Source organism: Panthera leo, chromosome A1 (genome assembly GCF_018350215.1).
Source record: "Panthera leo isolate Ple1 chromosome A1, P.leo_Ple1_pat1.1, whole genome shotgun sequence".
NCBI lineage: Eukaryota > Metazoa > Chordata > Mammalia > Carnivora > Felidae > Panthera > Panthera leo.
Window position 1 is genome coordinate 157,186,366 of NC_056679.1, and position 13,900 is coordinate 157,200,265.

The window sequence follows — 13,900 nt, forward strand, 5'->3', positions numbered from 1 at the left end:
TCTCTGTCCCTCCCCCATGCACACTCTTGCTCTCTCTCTCTCTCTCTCTTTCTTCCTCTCAAAAATAAACAAATATTTTAAAAAAAATTTTTACTGGGGCGCCTGGGTGGCTCAGTCAATTAATCGTCTGACTACAGCTCAGGTCATGATTTCACGGATCATGAGTTCGAGCCCCCTGTCAGGCTCTGTGCTGACAGCGTGGAACCTGCTTAGGATTCTGTGTCTTCCTCTCTTTGTCTGCCCCTCCCATGCTCACACTCTCTCTCTGTAAGTCTCTGTCTCAAAAAATGCATAAAACATTTTTAAAAAATAAATTCTTAAATTTCTACCCATCTGAATCAAAACTCTCTTATTCCATAGAAATGTAATTCGTGACAGACTACCTTGGCCACATAAACTGCCCTTATTACAGAAAACACACCTGTGATGGAAAGAAGAGAAGCCAACCATGCATCTTTCAAGATCATCCATAAGCACGGTACCTAAAAACTTACAAAGGTAAACAAAGTATGGGTAGGTAGATGAAAACAGTTTCTAAAAGGCTAAGATGAACAAGAGAAACTTTTAAAACAAGATAAACTTTCCTTAACATCTGGGAGCACAATTACAGAAATCAAGAGATTTGGGCAGACTATGTTCTAGCCCTGGGAAACATATTCTCTACATATGACAAAGAGGAATTTTCTCTAGTGTTCCCCCAAACCATCAACGGTAGTAACAACATCACTGATCCTATGTAGAAATGAGGGATATTCCAAAGCTTCAATCCTCACCCCTCTTCTCCATACTAACTCTTGTTGAGAATACTAGCTGAATAATAGGCGGAGACTAGAAACAGGAAATAAACTTGAATTCTTTTGAATAGAAAATCATTTATTTATCTGCTTTTTTTAACATTTAAAAGAGCCTAAGATCCCAGATTTAACAACCTGAAAACAAGTCTGACAATATTATTTTTATTTGCCAATAAAACAAGTTAGATTTGGGGCCAATGAATGCTAAATCTCCAAGAATAAAAGGTGTTCTGAAGAGGTTCAGGATAGATGCTCAGTAATACCGATGAGAATTCCGTTTCCTAAAGTTTACCACCAAAACAAGGTGATTTTTAAAAATAACTAATCAATTGCTGACATCACAAAGAAACTGATCACTACTATAGAATTTTTCTTTTAAATAAACCTAGCTTGGGGAAAAAAACAAAACAAAACAGCATGTACTCATTTATTTATTTGCATACAGATTTTCTAATATTTCCAGAGCACACAATCTTGAGCTTTTTCATGTTTGGATTTGAAGAACCAAGCTTTCTCATCCTCCCCCATTTCAGCTATAAAGCAAAATAAAATAAATTGAGGTCATTTAGCACAAAATAACATTTTACCAGCTGACAACTGTAAAAGCTATTCACTACTTGTTATGTGAAGCTTTATAAACTGAGTCATTTTGAAAATGAATCTTCAAGTCTCAACATGCAAAGGAGGACAAAAGAGAACCAAATATATTTGTCCCCAGTGTAAGAGAACCCAGTGATTAACTGCTGTGAAGTACCACATTCTGCAGATACTAAAGCACACTGGAGGAGGATAGGTCAGTCTTGAAAGACCTTACAGATTTTCACAAGTTCTTAATACACAGAAAGTTTGGTTTAGAGAAGCAATGAAAAGAAAACAAGAAATCTTTCACCACAGCTCCCTACTGTCCTGCATTAACTGTCAAAGTTCTATGCCAAGAATGATGCTTTACCTTAGAATGTACCTAAGCCTGAACCACTCCATCCCACAAATTCTTACAGCCAAAGATGCCACAAAGAAAAAACTCTTCCTTGACGTACCATATGTGTGAATATCCACCTACCCACTCCCCTTTACCAGGATATAAACCTCTCTTTCTTTCAGTTCTACAAAATACCCTCACCAAGGATGATTTTTTTCACGTAAACCAACACACTCTCTAATCATTTAGCATAACCCACTTGCTCTCTTTACTAGAATGCTTTGTCAAATACTGAATTTACGTGCAAAACTGCAGACTTTGTTGATCTAATTTCTTCTATAATTTTGTAATCTTTTTGAAATACAGGGGCCATGTTTATTCAACAAATCTACATTATAGGCATACATGTGCTTATTGAGAAAGCTTTCAATCAGTCTTCAAAAAGAAATTTCAAGTATTGTCTTGTGCCATTTGGCCCATGAGCAGGTCAAGAATAAGGGAATAGTAAAAACCATTAATAGCTGAAAGAAAATAGAGAGAAAAGGGTGAACAACAGCCATTACTTTCTCAATAGCAATTGTAAGAGTAGAAAAAGGGGTGGAGGGATGGGTACCAGAGGCCAACTACAAAAATCAGCCCATTTATCTTGGGAACCTATTGGGTCTCATGTTAAAATCTGAAGAAACTAGGTGAATTTTGGAATTATGTTTCCTGTCAGTGGAAAAAGAAAACCCATAAAAATTCACAAGTATGCTCCTCATACTGAAAGTCTCTTATTATGCCTCATCTTCCTTGACCTCAATACAAATTAACAATGTTAACTAGCCCTTTCTTCTTGAAACTCTCCTCGCAGGCAACACGACTATAATCCTCCTACTCCTCTAAAAGTTTACCATCCCCTTTGTATCCTTCCTCCTCCTTTCCCTTAAACACAATCGGTCAAATCCCTAGATTGCTTCTTTTAATATCTGCTAACCACTTCTTTGGACTCTTTTCCCATTGAAATCTAAGTTCCAATTCAATCACCTTGGTTAGAAAAAATAGCCCTAAATAAAGGCCTCCCAATCATAAAATTAGCTGTTCAATATGTCAATGAAGATCTTTCTGAAATGCTCTTTCCTTGAGCCTTCTCTGTTACTTCACATCAGTTTCCTCCATGTTCCTGTGAGACTTCTCTGCATCTCTGTTTTCTACTTTCCTCTTTGCTTTCTTCCTCCCTTTCCCTTTAAGCCATCCAGCACCACCCGAGACAATTTTCAGCTTTTTGTACTTTAGTCATCCTCTGAAGTCACACACTTCACTTTAACCAACATGCGAGTGATCTCTAAACCTTATGTCTAGTCTTAGTACAGATCTCTCATCTGCAAGCCAGATGGACATTTCCCTTTGTCCACTAACATCTCCTCTCCACCACTCAACTTTCTTACAGATGATCATTCTATATTAGACCAACTTTTCTTTTTTTTTTTTTTTTTTTTTTTTTTTTTTCAACGTTTATTTTATTTTTGGGACAGAGAGAGACAGAGCATGAACGGGGGAGGGACAGAGAGAGAGGGAGACACAGAATCGGAAACAGGCTCCAGGCTCCGAGCCATCAGCCCAGAGCCCGACGCGGGGCTCGAACTCACGGACCGTGAGATCGTGACCTGGCTGAAGTCGGACGCTTAACCGACTGCGCCACCCAGGCGCCCCTAGACCAACTTTTCAAGAGAGCTAAAAGTAAAATTATATTCTTCCTCCATTTACCTCTAACAAATCTCTTCTATTTTTTTTTTCATCCAGGTGTTACTTTCTATTGTTACAGTAGAACATATTCACATATGTTCACAGTTCATTCATTCCCAAGATCATTTAGTCTACCCAATCTAGTCTATCTTCTATACAATCTATCCTGCATACTACCGTATTAGTTTGATTTTATACTTCATAAGTTGACTGACTGAAACAATTAGTAGCTCTTCTCTCACAATAGTGAAAAGTGCTCTTGCAAGTCTGTTTCTGAGTCAGTTAAAGAAAAGGGGATCTGCTTAATTCTCACCAAAAAAATATAAGACTGAAGGTAACAGTTCTGAATTTAAATTCAGACACCAGCCGGGAAAAAGTATAAGTAGAACTAGAAGGGAAACTTAAAGTGGAGAGCCAAGATAGAGGCAATGATATTTTTCCAACAGGCATTTTCCCTCGGTTACCTCTAGCCCTAGTTTTCAACAATTTTTCTATAATGAAACATGTGATGGTTATTCATACATAAAGCATTCCCACAGGTCTACTCATTTAGCAACAAAGTAAAAACAATTAGTAAAGCTCTGCAATAATTTATAATCACTAACACAAATTACTTCCATTTCAGTGACTAATTTCTATGAACTTTGTTCACATCAGTTGAATACAGGCATGGACAAAAGTGATGGTCAAATTATATGAAAAACAATCTATTTAGCACAGATACTGACAGAAAGGACAGAGACTGGTGTGAAAACCAACTGGGTTAACCTCTTGTAAACAGACTGAACACCAGCCCTGGGCACAAGATGTCGGCAGACACAGGTTCTGACAACTCCTAGCAAGCTAGGTGTCATCAGTTCTCTCTCCTCTCCTCAGGAAAGGAGAGGCATACGTTAAGACATAATCTCTGATTTGAATCTACTCTATTTCATTAAAAAAGGAGATCATTTACAAGCTCCATTACTTTACAGTATTACAGCATGTGTAACTATGTACCTGTGACACTGCAACATAACATCAACACTGAGAATGTGCATAGTTCACAAAACCCTTTGCGTGACATTCATAGCCCTATGCAATATGGTCCAACCTATTCAACCAAAATCTATCTTAAGTTATTCCTTCCAGTAGAGCAAGTGAAACTATCTTACTATTCTGAAAAATTGCAACCTAGCTCTCTCCATACTTCTGTTCATGCCCTCAGAGCTCCTTTCACCTCCTCCAGTTTTTCTAATTTGTATGGAAAATTTAAGACTCTCCTCAATTCCCACCTTCCAAAAGACTTCAATGATCTACAATGAACTCAGGAATTCATAATTCCTCTGTGTCACTATACTTTTCTACATTTATTAGCCTCTTCATGTGCGTAAAGGCAACATACTGTACTTCCTTTTATGTCCAGAAATATTCAAACAATACATTGGCACACTGTAGGCACTGAAACAATTTTTTTATTGATAGCAACATCACTCTCACATGCTCATACACTTTTAGGACCCACAATATAATAAAGAAGAAATTACCTGATTCAATCAAATGCAAACAAAGCACTTCTAATGGATATTGTACAGTGGGATAGATGTTTATCATTCCTTCACAGGCCTTCTTCAACCTAGCAGTTTCATGAGGAAACTAGAAAATATCAAAGTAAAATAAACTAAGTAATAGTAAAATATACTTGTGAACACTTTCCTAATTAGAATATAAACATCACATCAGAGATTTTTAAAATCAACTTACTTTGGATAAACACTGAATGAAATGTCTATAAAGTACTTGGTGATCTTCACTAGGAATATTTTCTGATAAGCCCAGTGCATTCTCAAAAGCAGTTAAAAGCTGAAACAAACAAAAAAACCTATCATCTGTAGCATATTGAAATGACAAATGTAGTAAACAGTTGAACATGTAAGACTCTCTTATACAAGATACAACTTCAACTAATTGCAAATGTATTTTATTATCTGGCCTTGACAATTTCATGAAGAAAAAAAAAAAATGGCACGTAGGTTTTTGAATACAGTTTAACCCCAACTGGCCAGGAGACTGCACTGAACTAATGAGGGTAACTATATAAATCAGCATTATGAATTTAACAAAACATTCTTGTAAGTGCTTGCTATTCCCTATAAAGTAGTTAACTGGAGAGGTATAATCATGAATAGCAGTGTAACTGCTACTGCTCAGATCATTTTTAAAATATCTCTACCAAAATCACCAGCATGTCCTTTGGAACATCTTCAGTGGTAGGAAATCCTCAGTCTTAAAAAACAAATTTTATGAAGTTATCAAAATAAAATGTTATGAAGTTTATCAAAATAAAACCAGAAATATGACTGAACTATAATAAAATCACTTTTTATCTGGTATTACTAAGTGATTTTGAAGAAAATACCAAAAGAAGTTTTCTAAATGTATTTGAGCAAGAAAAGCAATACTAGAACCCAAATCAAGCATTTTAAAGGATACTATTCAATTAATTACAGAAGTTCTACCACTTTTAAAGATGAATCTCCATGACTTCATAATGAAAACTCATAATACAGTTCACTACTTCCAATTTTCTTTGTACAGTATGGTATAAAGTCTACATAAATAAGTAAAATTTTACTGTTCTGATTAAGTTAATGATCTTGCAAAAAAGGAAGGCTAACTTATGGTGTTTAGCACAAGGGGTTTAAAAAAATAGCAATGAAATTATCATCTGGAAAACAAGTGATGTCTTTTTTCATGAACACATTTAAATAAAACGAAATTATCATTAGAATTCAAGGTGAAAATAACCCCACCGCCAAAATCCTCTTTTCATATTTTAACAGTTAAGAATCAAGTCTTAACATAGCAAGTATAATTAGTTCTCTTTCATAGAGGAGAAAACAGATAATTAAAAAAAATTTTTTTTTTTACTTATTTTGGTATATGTTTGATATTCTGGTAACCTATACTTACATGATGTCATAATATAAAGATATCATTTAAGAGAAGTTGGCAGGGTGCCTGGGTGCTCAGTTGGTTAAGCATCTGGCTTCGGCTCAGGTTGTGATCTCCCAGTGGGTGGGTTCGAGCCCCACATCAGGCTCTGTGCTGACAGCTTGGAGCCTGAAGCCTGCTTAGGATTCTATGTCTCCCTCGCTCTCTGCCCCTCCCCCACTCACGCTCTGTCTCTGTCTCTCTCTCTCTCAAAATAAATAAACATTAAAAAAAAGAGAGAGAGAAGTTGGCAAACCACTTAATTTTGTCACTGCTCAATTTTTTCCACAACTAAATCTATACACAGATAAACCAACACACAGACAAATGCAAATCTTATTTTTGTTATTTTTATCTCCAGCATTTAGGACACTGCCTGACAAATATAGTAGGTTCTTAATAAGTATTTTCTGAATAAAGGAATAAATTAATGAGTGAACAAATGAACAAACATACAAAAAAAAAAAAATGAACTTCCCATCCTTTACAGTCTATAACTGCTTATATATTTAAAAAAAAAAATTTTTTTTACATTTATTTATTTTTGAGAGACAAAGAGAAACAGGATGAGCAGGGGAGGGGCAGAGAGAGAGGGAGACACAGAATCAGAAGCAGGCTCCAGGCTCCGAGCTGTCAGCACAGAGCCTGATGCGGGGCTCGAACCCACAAACCGTGAGATCATGACCTGAGCCGAGGTCGGATGCTTAACCAACTGAGCCACCCAGGCGCCCCTATAACTGCTTATATTTAAAAAGTCCATTCGGGTGCCTGGGTGGCTCATTTGGTTGAGCATCCAACTTGGGCTCAGGTCATGATCTCACAGTCTGTGGGTTCGAGCCCCACATGGGGCTCTGAGCTGACAGCTCAAAGCCTGGAGCCTGCTTTGGATTCTGTGTCTCCCTCTCTCTCTGCCCCTTTCCCACTGTGCACGTTCTCTCTCTCTCAAAAATAAACTTTTAAAAAATTAAAATAAATAGTCCATTCAAGTTACAAGTGTACAGTGAATGATTATTTATTATAAGAAATTAAGTTTACTTTTAAACTTAGAAGTATAAAAAAGTAGAATAAGATATTTTCCAACTACAGTTCAAAATCAATGAATTGTTTTAATCTTTTTAAAAATTCTTTTCAATTACTTCACTGTGCCCTACACTGTACACCAAAAAGGAATATTTCTAGATATAAGTACCCTAAATAAATACCATAAGCAAAATACTCAAGTTGCTAAGCCTCAAAATAATTCAGTACTCTTATTTCAAAAATATGAAGAAACATATCTTTAAGTAAGTACAACTTTAGAAATTACCGTAGTTTTGTGAAAGCCAAGCTCATAGTTTCTTTTTCACAGTGATGGCATAACTGATTTATTGTGGATTCTTATGAATACAAGGAAGGAAATTATGATACCCTAAGTACCAATTCCACTCTGTCCGGACTTAGTATGAGACTGCAGGCCAACAATTCTGACGGTGTCAGCAAGAACTTCTGTCAATTTAAAACTGAACTCTGATAACAATTTTGACATACGGCACTTTTCTATATTACACTAGTATGTTTCCATTTGCTAAATTCAATTCACAATGATCAATTTTCATGACACAAACTGTAGGGAATAAATGGGTCAATACCAATTGCTGGGTCTCATTATTCTGATCCTCAGTACTCTCAGCCAGCAACTGAGTCAATCTCCTCCACAGCTGATGAAGCTCTTGGTTGTCTGCACCTTCCTCCTGCCGTGTCTTTATCAATTTGTGCCATGTTCGGGCCACCTATGAAGAGGGAGATTTAAATCATTATTTTATCTTAAATATCAAAAACGCCAGTGCAAAAAATATAAAATCTATACATAGCAATACTTTCATCTGCTAATACATAAAACAGCAAAAGCCCAGAACTCCATTTACTCTGAATTCTACAAAAAAGGTGACTAGGTAAATCCACACAGCCCTTACTTTAGAAGTACGACTGAGATACCAGAGTAGAAACTGGAATAAGACTACACGCCCCAAACTTCCTAACTTAGAGCATCCACTATGGGTGCACTACAAACACGTCACTAAATTCTACAGATGATGCCTTTGTTTATTTATTTATCCCTGCCTAGTTTCAAAAGGGTTTGGAAGTTATGACAACTAAAATTTCAAAGTTCCAAAATACTGTAATTGGTATTATCTGTCTATATTCTTTTAATATCATACTACATAGTAATTTTTTAAATTTTCTCTCAAGCTAAAATCAAAGTTTTCTTTTTTTTAATGTTTATTTATTTATTTTGAGAGAGAGAGACAGAGAGAGAGTGCGTACTCACAAGTGGGGGAGGGGCAGAGAGAGAGGGAGAGAGAGAGAATACCGAACAGAGCCGGATGCATGGGGCTCAATTTCACAAACTAGTGAGATCATGACCTGAGCTGAAATCAAGAGTTGGACCTTTAACCAATGAGCCACTCAGGCACCCTGAAAGCTTTTTTTAAATAATGGTTTCATTAAAAGAAGTCTACCAGTCCAGCAAATCATTTACCAACCTCTAGGTGTTTCTTTTCTTGGTAATATAGATCCACAAGTTTCTTACAGACATCACACCACTTCTGTTTGTCAACACTTAGAATAAAAAAAAAAAAAAGGATTTTGAATCTGATTATTGAAAACAACCAAGGACTTAAGATACTAAAATTAATAAATCCCAGTAATACAGTCAGGCATTATTTTAAATTAGAACGTATCTTCTTTAAATTAGAACATATCTTCTTTCATACCACAAGAAAATTTTATAAAATGAGCCTCCCATTAAAAAATAAAAGGTTTAAGAAATAATATCTTCCATGGTCTTAACTGAAAATTATATCAAAGTTCCCAGATTAATCAGTCCTCTTATTAATCGTGTTTTGATTCTGTTTCAGTCACAATCAAGGAATTCTATAACCAAAGTATGAAAGAAAAATGCTTCTCAATTCCCAGTAAATGTCTGGAGTACTTCTATATAAGTTTTTATCAGTTTATTCCAATTAAAACTTTAAAGACACTGCCTTTCCCCATACAGCGATTACCTTTCATAAAGATCCAGGAGCTTTTGGTAAACACCAGGTAAGTCTTCCTTAGCATTTATGTGATTACATTTCTCATATAAACTTGCTAACCCCTAAAATAGGAAACAATAGAGATTACTCTTCCAAAAAGTACAACATTCTCACATTCATTTTGCTAAACAAAGTGACAATCTATAAAGATTATTTGTGATTAAAAAATATAATTTACAAATGAAACAATATGTCTGGGATTTGCCTCCAAATAATTAAGGGTGAGGGAAAATATATGAAAGTATAGATGAAAAAATACTGAAATGTGTGGATTTTTAATGAAGCTAGGTGATAGCCAGGGGGGCTCATTATACCATTCTCTTTACTTCTGAAAATACATCTGAAGTGTTTCACAACAAAAAATATTTCTGAATGATTATATAATCTTAACTCTTAAGACATTACCAGATGACACTACTTTTATATGGCCAAATAAAAAAAATCCAAGCGTTTTGTGGAGACTGTAATTTTTGGTTCAATTAAAGATCACATATCCTAAATCAATCAATACATAATAAAAGCAGGCATCTCCCTAAGTGTGTCACCAGATATCCCCACTCATGTTCTTGTTCACATAACATGAGGCAAACAGGTTCATGTTCTCCTACTACATATTAGAAATCACAGTTTCTAAGATGTGGTTGAGATAGGAAACAAAGTTATTAAATATGAAGAAGTTGGAGAAGCCAACAAAAAACATGAAGACCATTAAATAAGAAAAAAGAATTTCACTTGTATTCAAAACAGACTGCACATTTTTTATACTTTACTTTTAGGAAACATATTAATATACATGTTTCCCTCAAGCATAAAGAATATTCTTGATAAGTCTTTCATATACACACATAATTAAGTTAGAGATTTACATAATCATATTTCAATTCTAATCCTCACATTTAGAAATAATCCATTGGCTTGGATGTTAAATAATGGAAAACAGCATCACTGGCATCTTTTTTTTTTTTTTTTTTTTAACTAACTTGCTGGTTTAGAAAACCAACCTATTTAATTTTTTTTTCTTCTGAGGGTTAAATAAAGGTTTAAATGCCTAGTTTAAAGCTGTTACCTATATTTTTAAAAAAGGGGAAAAACTTCTTTACTGTAATATAGGGCACGAAATTTGTACATACCTGCCAAGCCAGCAATTGGTCTGGCTCTAGTTCAGCAGCTTTCTTATAGGCACCCTGGGCCTGATCAGGTTGTTCTAGCTCGGCTGCAGCAACACCAATAAAAACCCAGGCATTATAGTTATTTTTCTCTTGTTTTAACACTGTCTGATTAAAAAAATTAAAAGAGCAGGTCATTAAATTTTGGAAGCTAATGGGTAAAAAGCAACTAAAGACAGTCTACTTGAGCGTAAGGAAATCTGGACCTGCCATTGAGCAATCTTAAGAAAGCCACTTAACGTCTCTGGTCTTCAGTTTCCTCAAGGAGAGGAGGAGTGCAACTAGATCAATAAATGTAACAGGTCAAAAATATGAGTCATATTTTTTAAAAGCTGCCCAAGTAATCCTGATGCCTCCATCAAATGCCTCCCCATGCTCCCTGAAAATGCTGTGTAAAAAGAGTAAAAGTATTCATACCACCCAACCATCCTGCCTGCTTCCACTCCACACTGTTTAGGGTCAATTCACAAAACTGTTTTCCATATCATTTCACCCTAACCAATTCCCACATTTTCTTTCACTATGACAACATTGCCCTCTCTTAGACAGATGAGAGTTTTCACTGAAACTGTAGGGTAAGAAAGCAGACTGACCCCAATGTAACTATATCAAATATGTTCAAAATAAATAGTGGTGATGAATGTTTAAACACCACCTGTCAACAGGAATAAAAATTATATGTAGAGCTACTGCTTTCAGAAATAACAGCTATTTGCTAAGGTAAAAGTTTGAAACAGAAAACCAATAGGTTCTAGTGTAAGAAAACAAAACTAGTAGCTAAAATGAAATCAGTTAAGATTTTACATATTCTAGAGAAAAAAAGAATATTGACATGAGTTGAGCCAGATTATTTTTATACACATCCACATAACACTTCTAGCAATCTGTCACCAATCTATATAGCACAAATTCCATTCTATCCAACAATGCTGCCTCCCAAAAACCCAACAAATGGGGTAACTACCAAAGCTAACAATGCTTTAACCTCTGATATGTCCGATTAGTTGACCCCACCCTCTTTTCTACTACTGCCCCACTTCTCAATTCTCATTCCTCCTTCCCCAGCTTAGACTCCCCTGACCCATCACTGTCATCACTCCCTTGTAAACATCCTCAACTCCTTCTCCTCTCTTCTCCATCATCTTTCTCAACATTCATACTTGACCCACAACATGCCCATTTCTAAGCCTAAGAAGTTGAACATGAAGGGAGAAGCTACACAACTGACTTCACTGATGTCCCTTCAATAACATGAAACTTCAAATGGACATTCAGTAGGGCCTGGCAATCCTTTCCAAACCTTACTAGTAAGTTCGTTTTCCCAATAAATAACAACTACTTCATACCTTCCTTCGTCTCAAACCTCCTATGCAATTGCTCTTCCACTCTCAGCTTATACCTCACTAAGAAAATAGAAGACATCGGAGGGGAACATGCCCCTCTTCCTACCCCCAAATCTATAAGTCTGACAATCTACAAATCTGGATTTACACCTATCTTTCCTCCTGCTAAGATGGAAGAAGTATCAAGACTCTCCTATCAAACTTGGGATCCCATCCTCTCTTCCCTTCCCAAGGACTTCACTTCCACCACTACTTCTCCTTCCTGCACATACAATTCCTCCCTCTGGACAGGCACATTCCCATCAGCAGCATACAAAGGGGTTTAGAATCTTGAGTCTCCCATTCACAAACCAAATAGAATCACAATGTCAACATACCATTAAAAAAGAAGAACTTTATGATACAGTAGTGCTCCATAGTACACCCCATCAAAAGATACCACAGAGGTATTCAGGTTTTAAGAACATGACTTTGATAAGTTACCAATACAGAGAGAGACAAAATTAAGAATGGTGAAGTAGTTTGTCCTAGCACAACCATTCTAATGGTGCTACTAAACAACCCAGGCATTTTGTTATATTTAGACAATAAATGATACACTTATTACATCCATAATGCTTGTGAATGGGAAACACGCTTTCACCGTGGAAGGAAAAACAAAACAAAACAAAACATTGGTTACCTTACAATGTTTCAAAGCTTCTTTGTATTCTTTGTTTCTGATTGCATCTCTAGCACTTTTTAGAGCAGTCTTTACTTCCTTGCTGGACATTCTGTCAAAATAAAAACCCTGAGTGAACCTATAATAATACCTGCCTAATTATAATAGTTCCAACAAACTTAATTATCTGAAAAAGGCATATGCAATTCCTTCTCCCTGGAAGATTCTTTCCACCTTAAGGTACATATAGCATATTCCCCTACCTCTTCAGATTTTTATTCAAATGTCATTGCTTGGTGAAACCTTGGTTAGCCAAGCTAATTAAAATTTCAACACTTCCTCACCCCCAACACCCAACCTCAATATTGCCTTAACTGCATCCCTAACATTTAGCATCTTATACACTATATATTTTACTTATTTTATTTACTATCTGTTCCCCCAAACCCAGCAGAATATAAGTTCCATGGAGGCAGGGATTTTTGTCTGTAGTTGTGTTGTGTACTACTTTGTATTATTGCCAGCACCTATTATCTGACAAGTTGGACACATTAATAGATACTTGTTAAAATTGAGTTGTACTTGAGTTATACTCATTCTTCATATAGTAGGATAAAACACAGATGATGTAATGTACCAGGACCCAAAATACACATCAACCTCAATCCAATTCTACATTAAGCAAGATTTAGTAGAATAAGCCCAAATTACAACATAAAAATATGAACATAAACAAATTTCAGTAACCATGATGTAAGAGTGTGAGAAAATATTGTTTTAACACTGGTTTCTATAAATTATAAATTAACTTTCTTCATGGTAAGTGTCATGCAGAGTTATAGTAGTATAAATTCTGTGAGAGAATAAATGCGATGTTCACATTTAAATGAAGGCAATGAAAATGCTAGAGGATTATGCACTAATTTGAACCATAAAAAGATATTTCAAGTGGTAGGTAAAATATTTCTTCATTTAAATTTAAGCTGTGTTAATTTAATTTTAAATTATTTTGACATTTATTAATTTTTGAGAGACAGAGAGAGACAGAGTGTGAGCAGGGGAGGGGTAGAGAGGGGGGAAACACAGAATCCAAAGCAGACTCCAGGCTCTGAGCTGTCAGCACAGAGTCCGATGCAGGGCTCAAACTCACAAACTGTGAGATAATGACCTGAGCCCAAGTCGGCCACTTAATCAACTGAGCCACTCGGGTACCTCAAAAGCTAGTTAATTTAATTTAAAAAAACTTTT

The 13,900-nt window shown here is 35.8% G+C and overlaps 1 protein-coding gene across 4 annotated transcripts in view; it reads right to left on the reverse strand.

Moving 5' to 3' along the window:
* Window positions 1–13,900, reverse strand: part of TTC37 (tetratricopeptide repeat domain 37) — a 112,177-nt gene that overhangs the window by 70,689 nt on the left and 27,588 nt on the right. For 3 of the 4 annotated variants that reach the window (XM_042943792.1, XM_042943781.1, XM_042943809.1), the window contains exons 4-10: window positions 12,674–12,764; window positions 10,613–10,756; window positions 9,453–9,544; window positions 8,931–9,006; window positions 8,037–8,177; window positions 5,179–5,277; window positions 4,962–5,070 (exon numbers count right to left, since the gene is read on the reverse strand). In XM_042943792.1, the coding sequence (XP_042799726.1) occupies window positions 4,962–5,070; window positions 5,179–5,277; window positions 8,037–8,177; window positions 8,931–9,006; window positions 9,453–9,544; window positions 10,613–10,756; window positions 12,674–12,763 (751 nt within the window). In that variant the 5' untranslated portion in view covers window position 12,764. The remainder of the gene's footprint in view (window positions 1–4,961; window positions 5,071–5,178; window positions 5,278–8,036; window positions 8,178–8,930; window positions 9,007–9,452; window positions 9,545–10,612; window positions 10,757–12,673; window positions 12,765–13,900) is intronic. The other variant, XM_042943801.1, reaches the window with a different exon arrangement.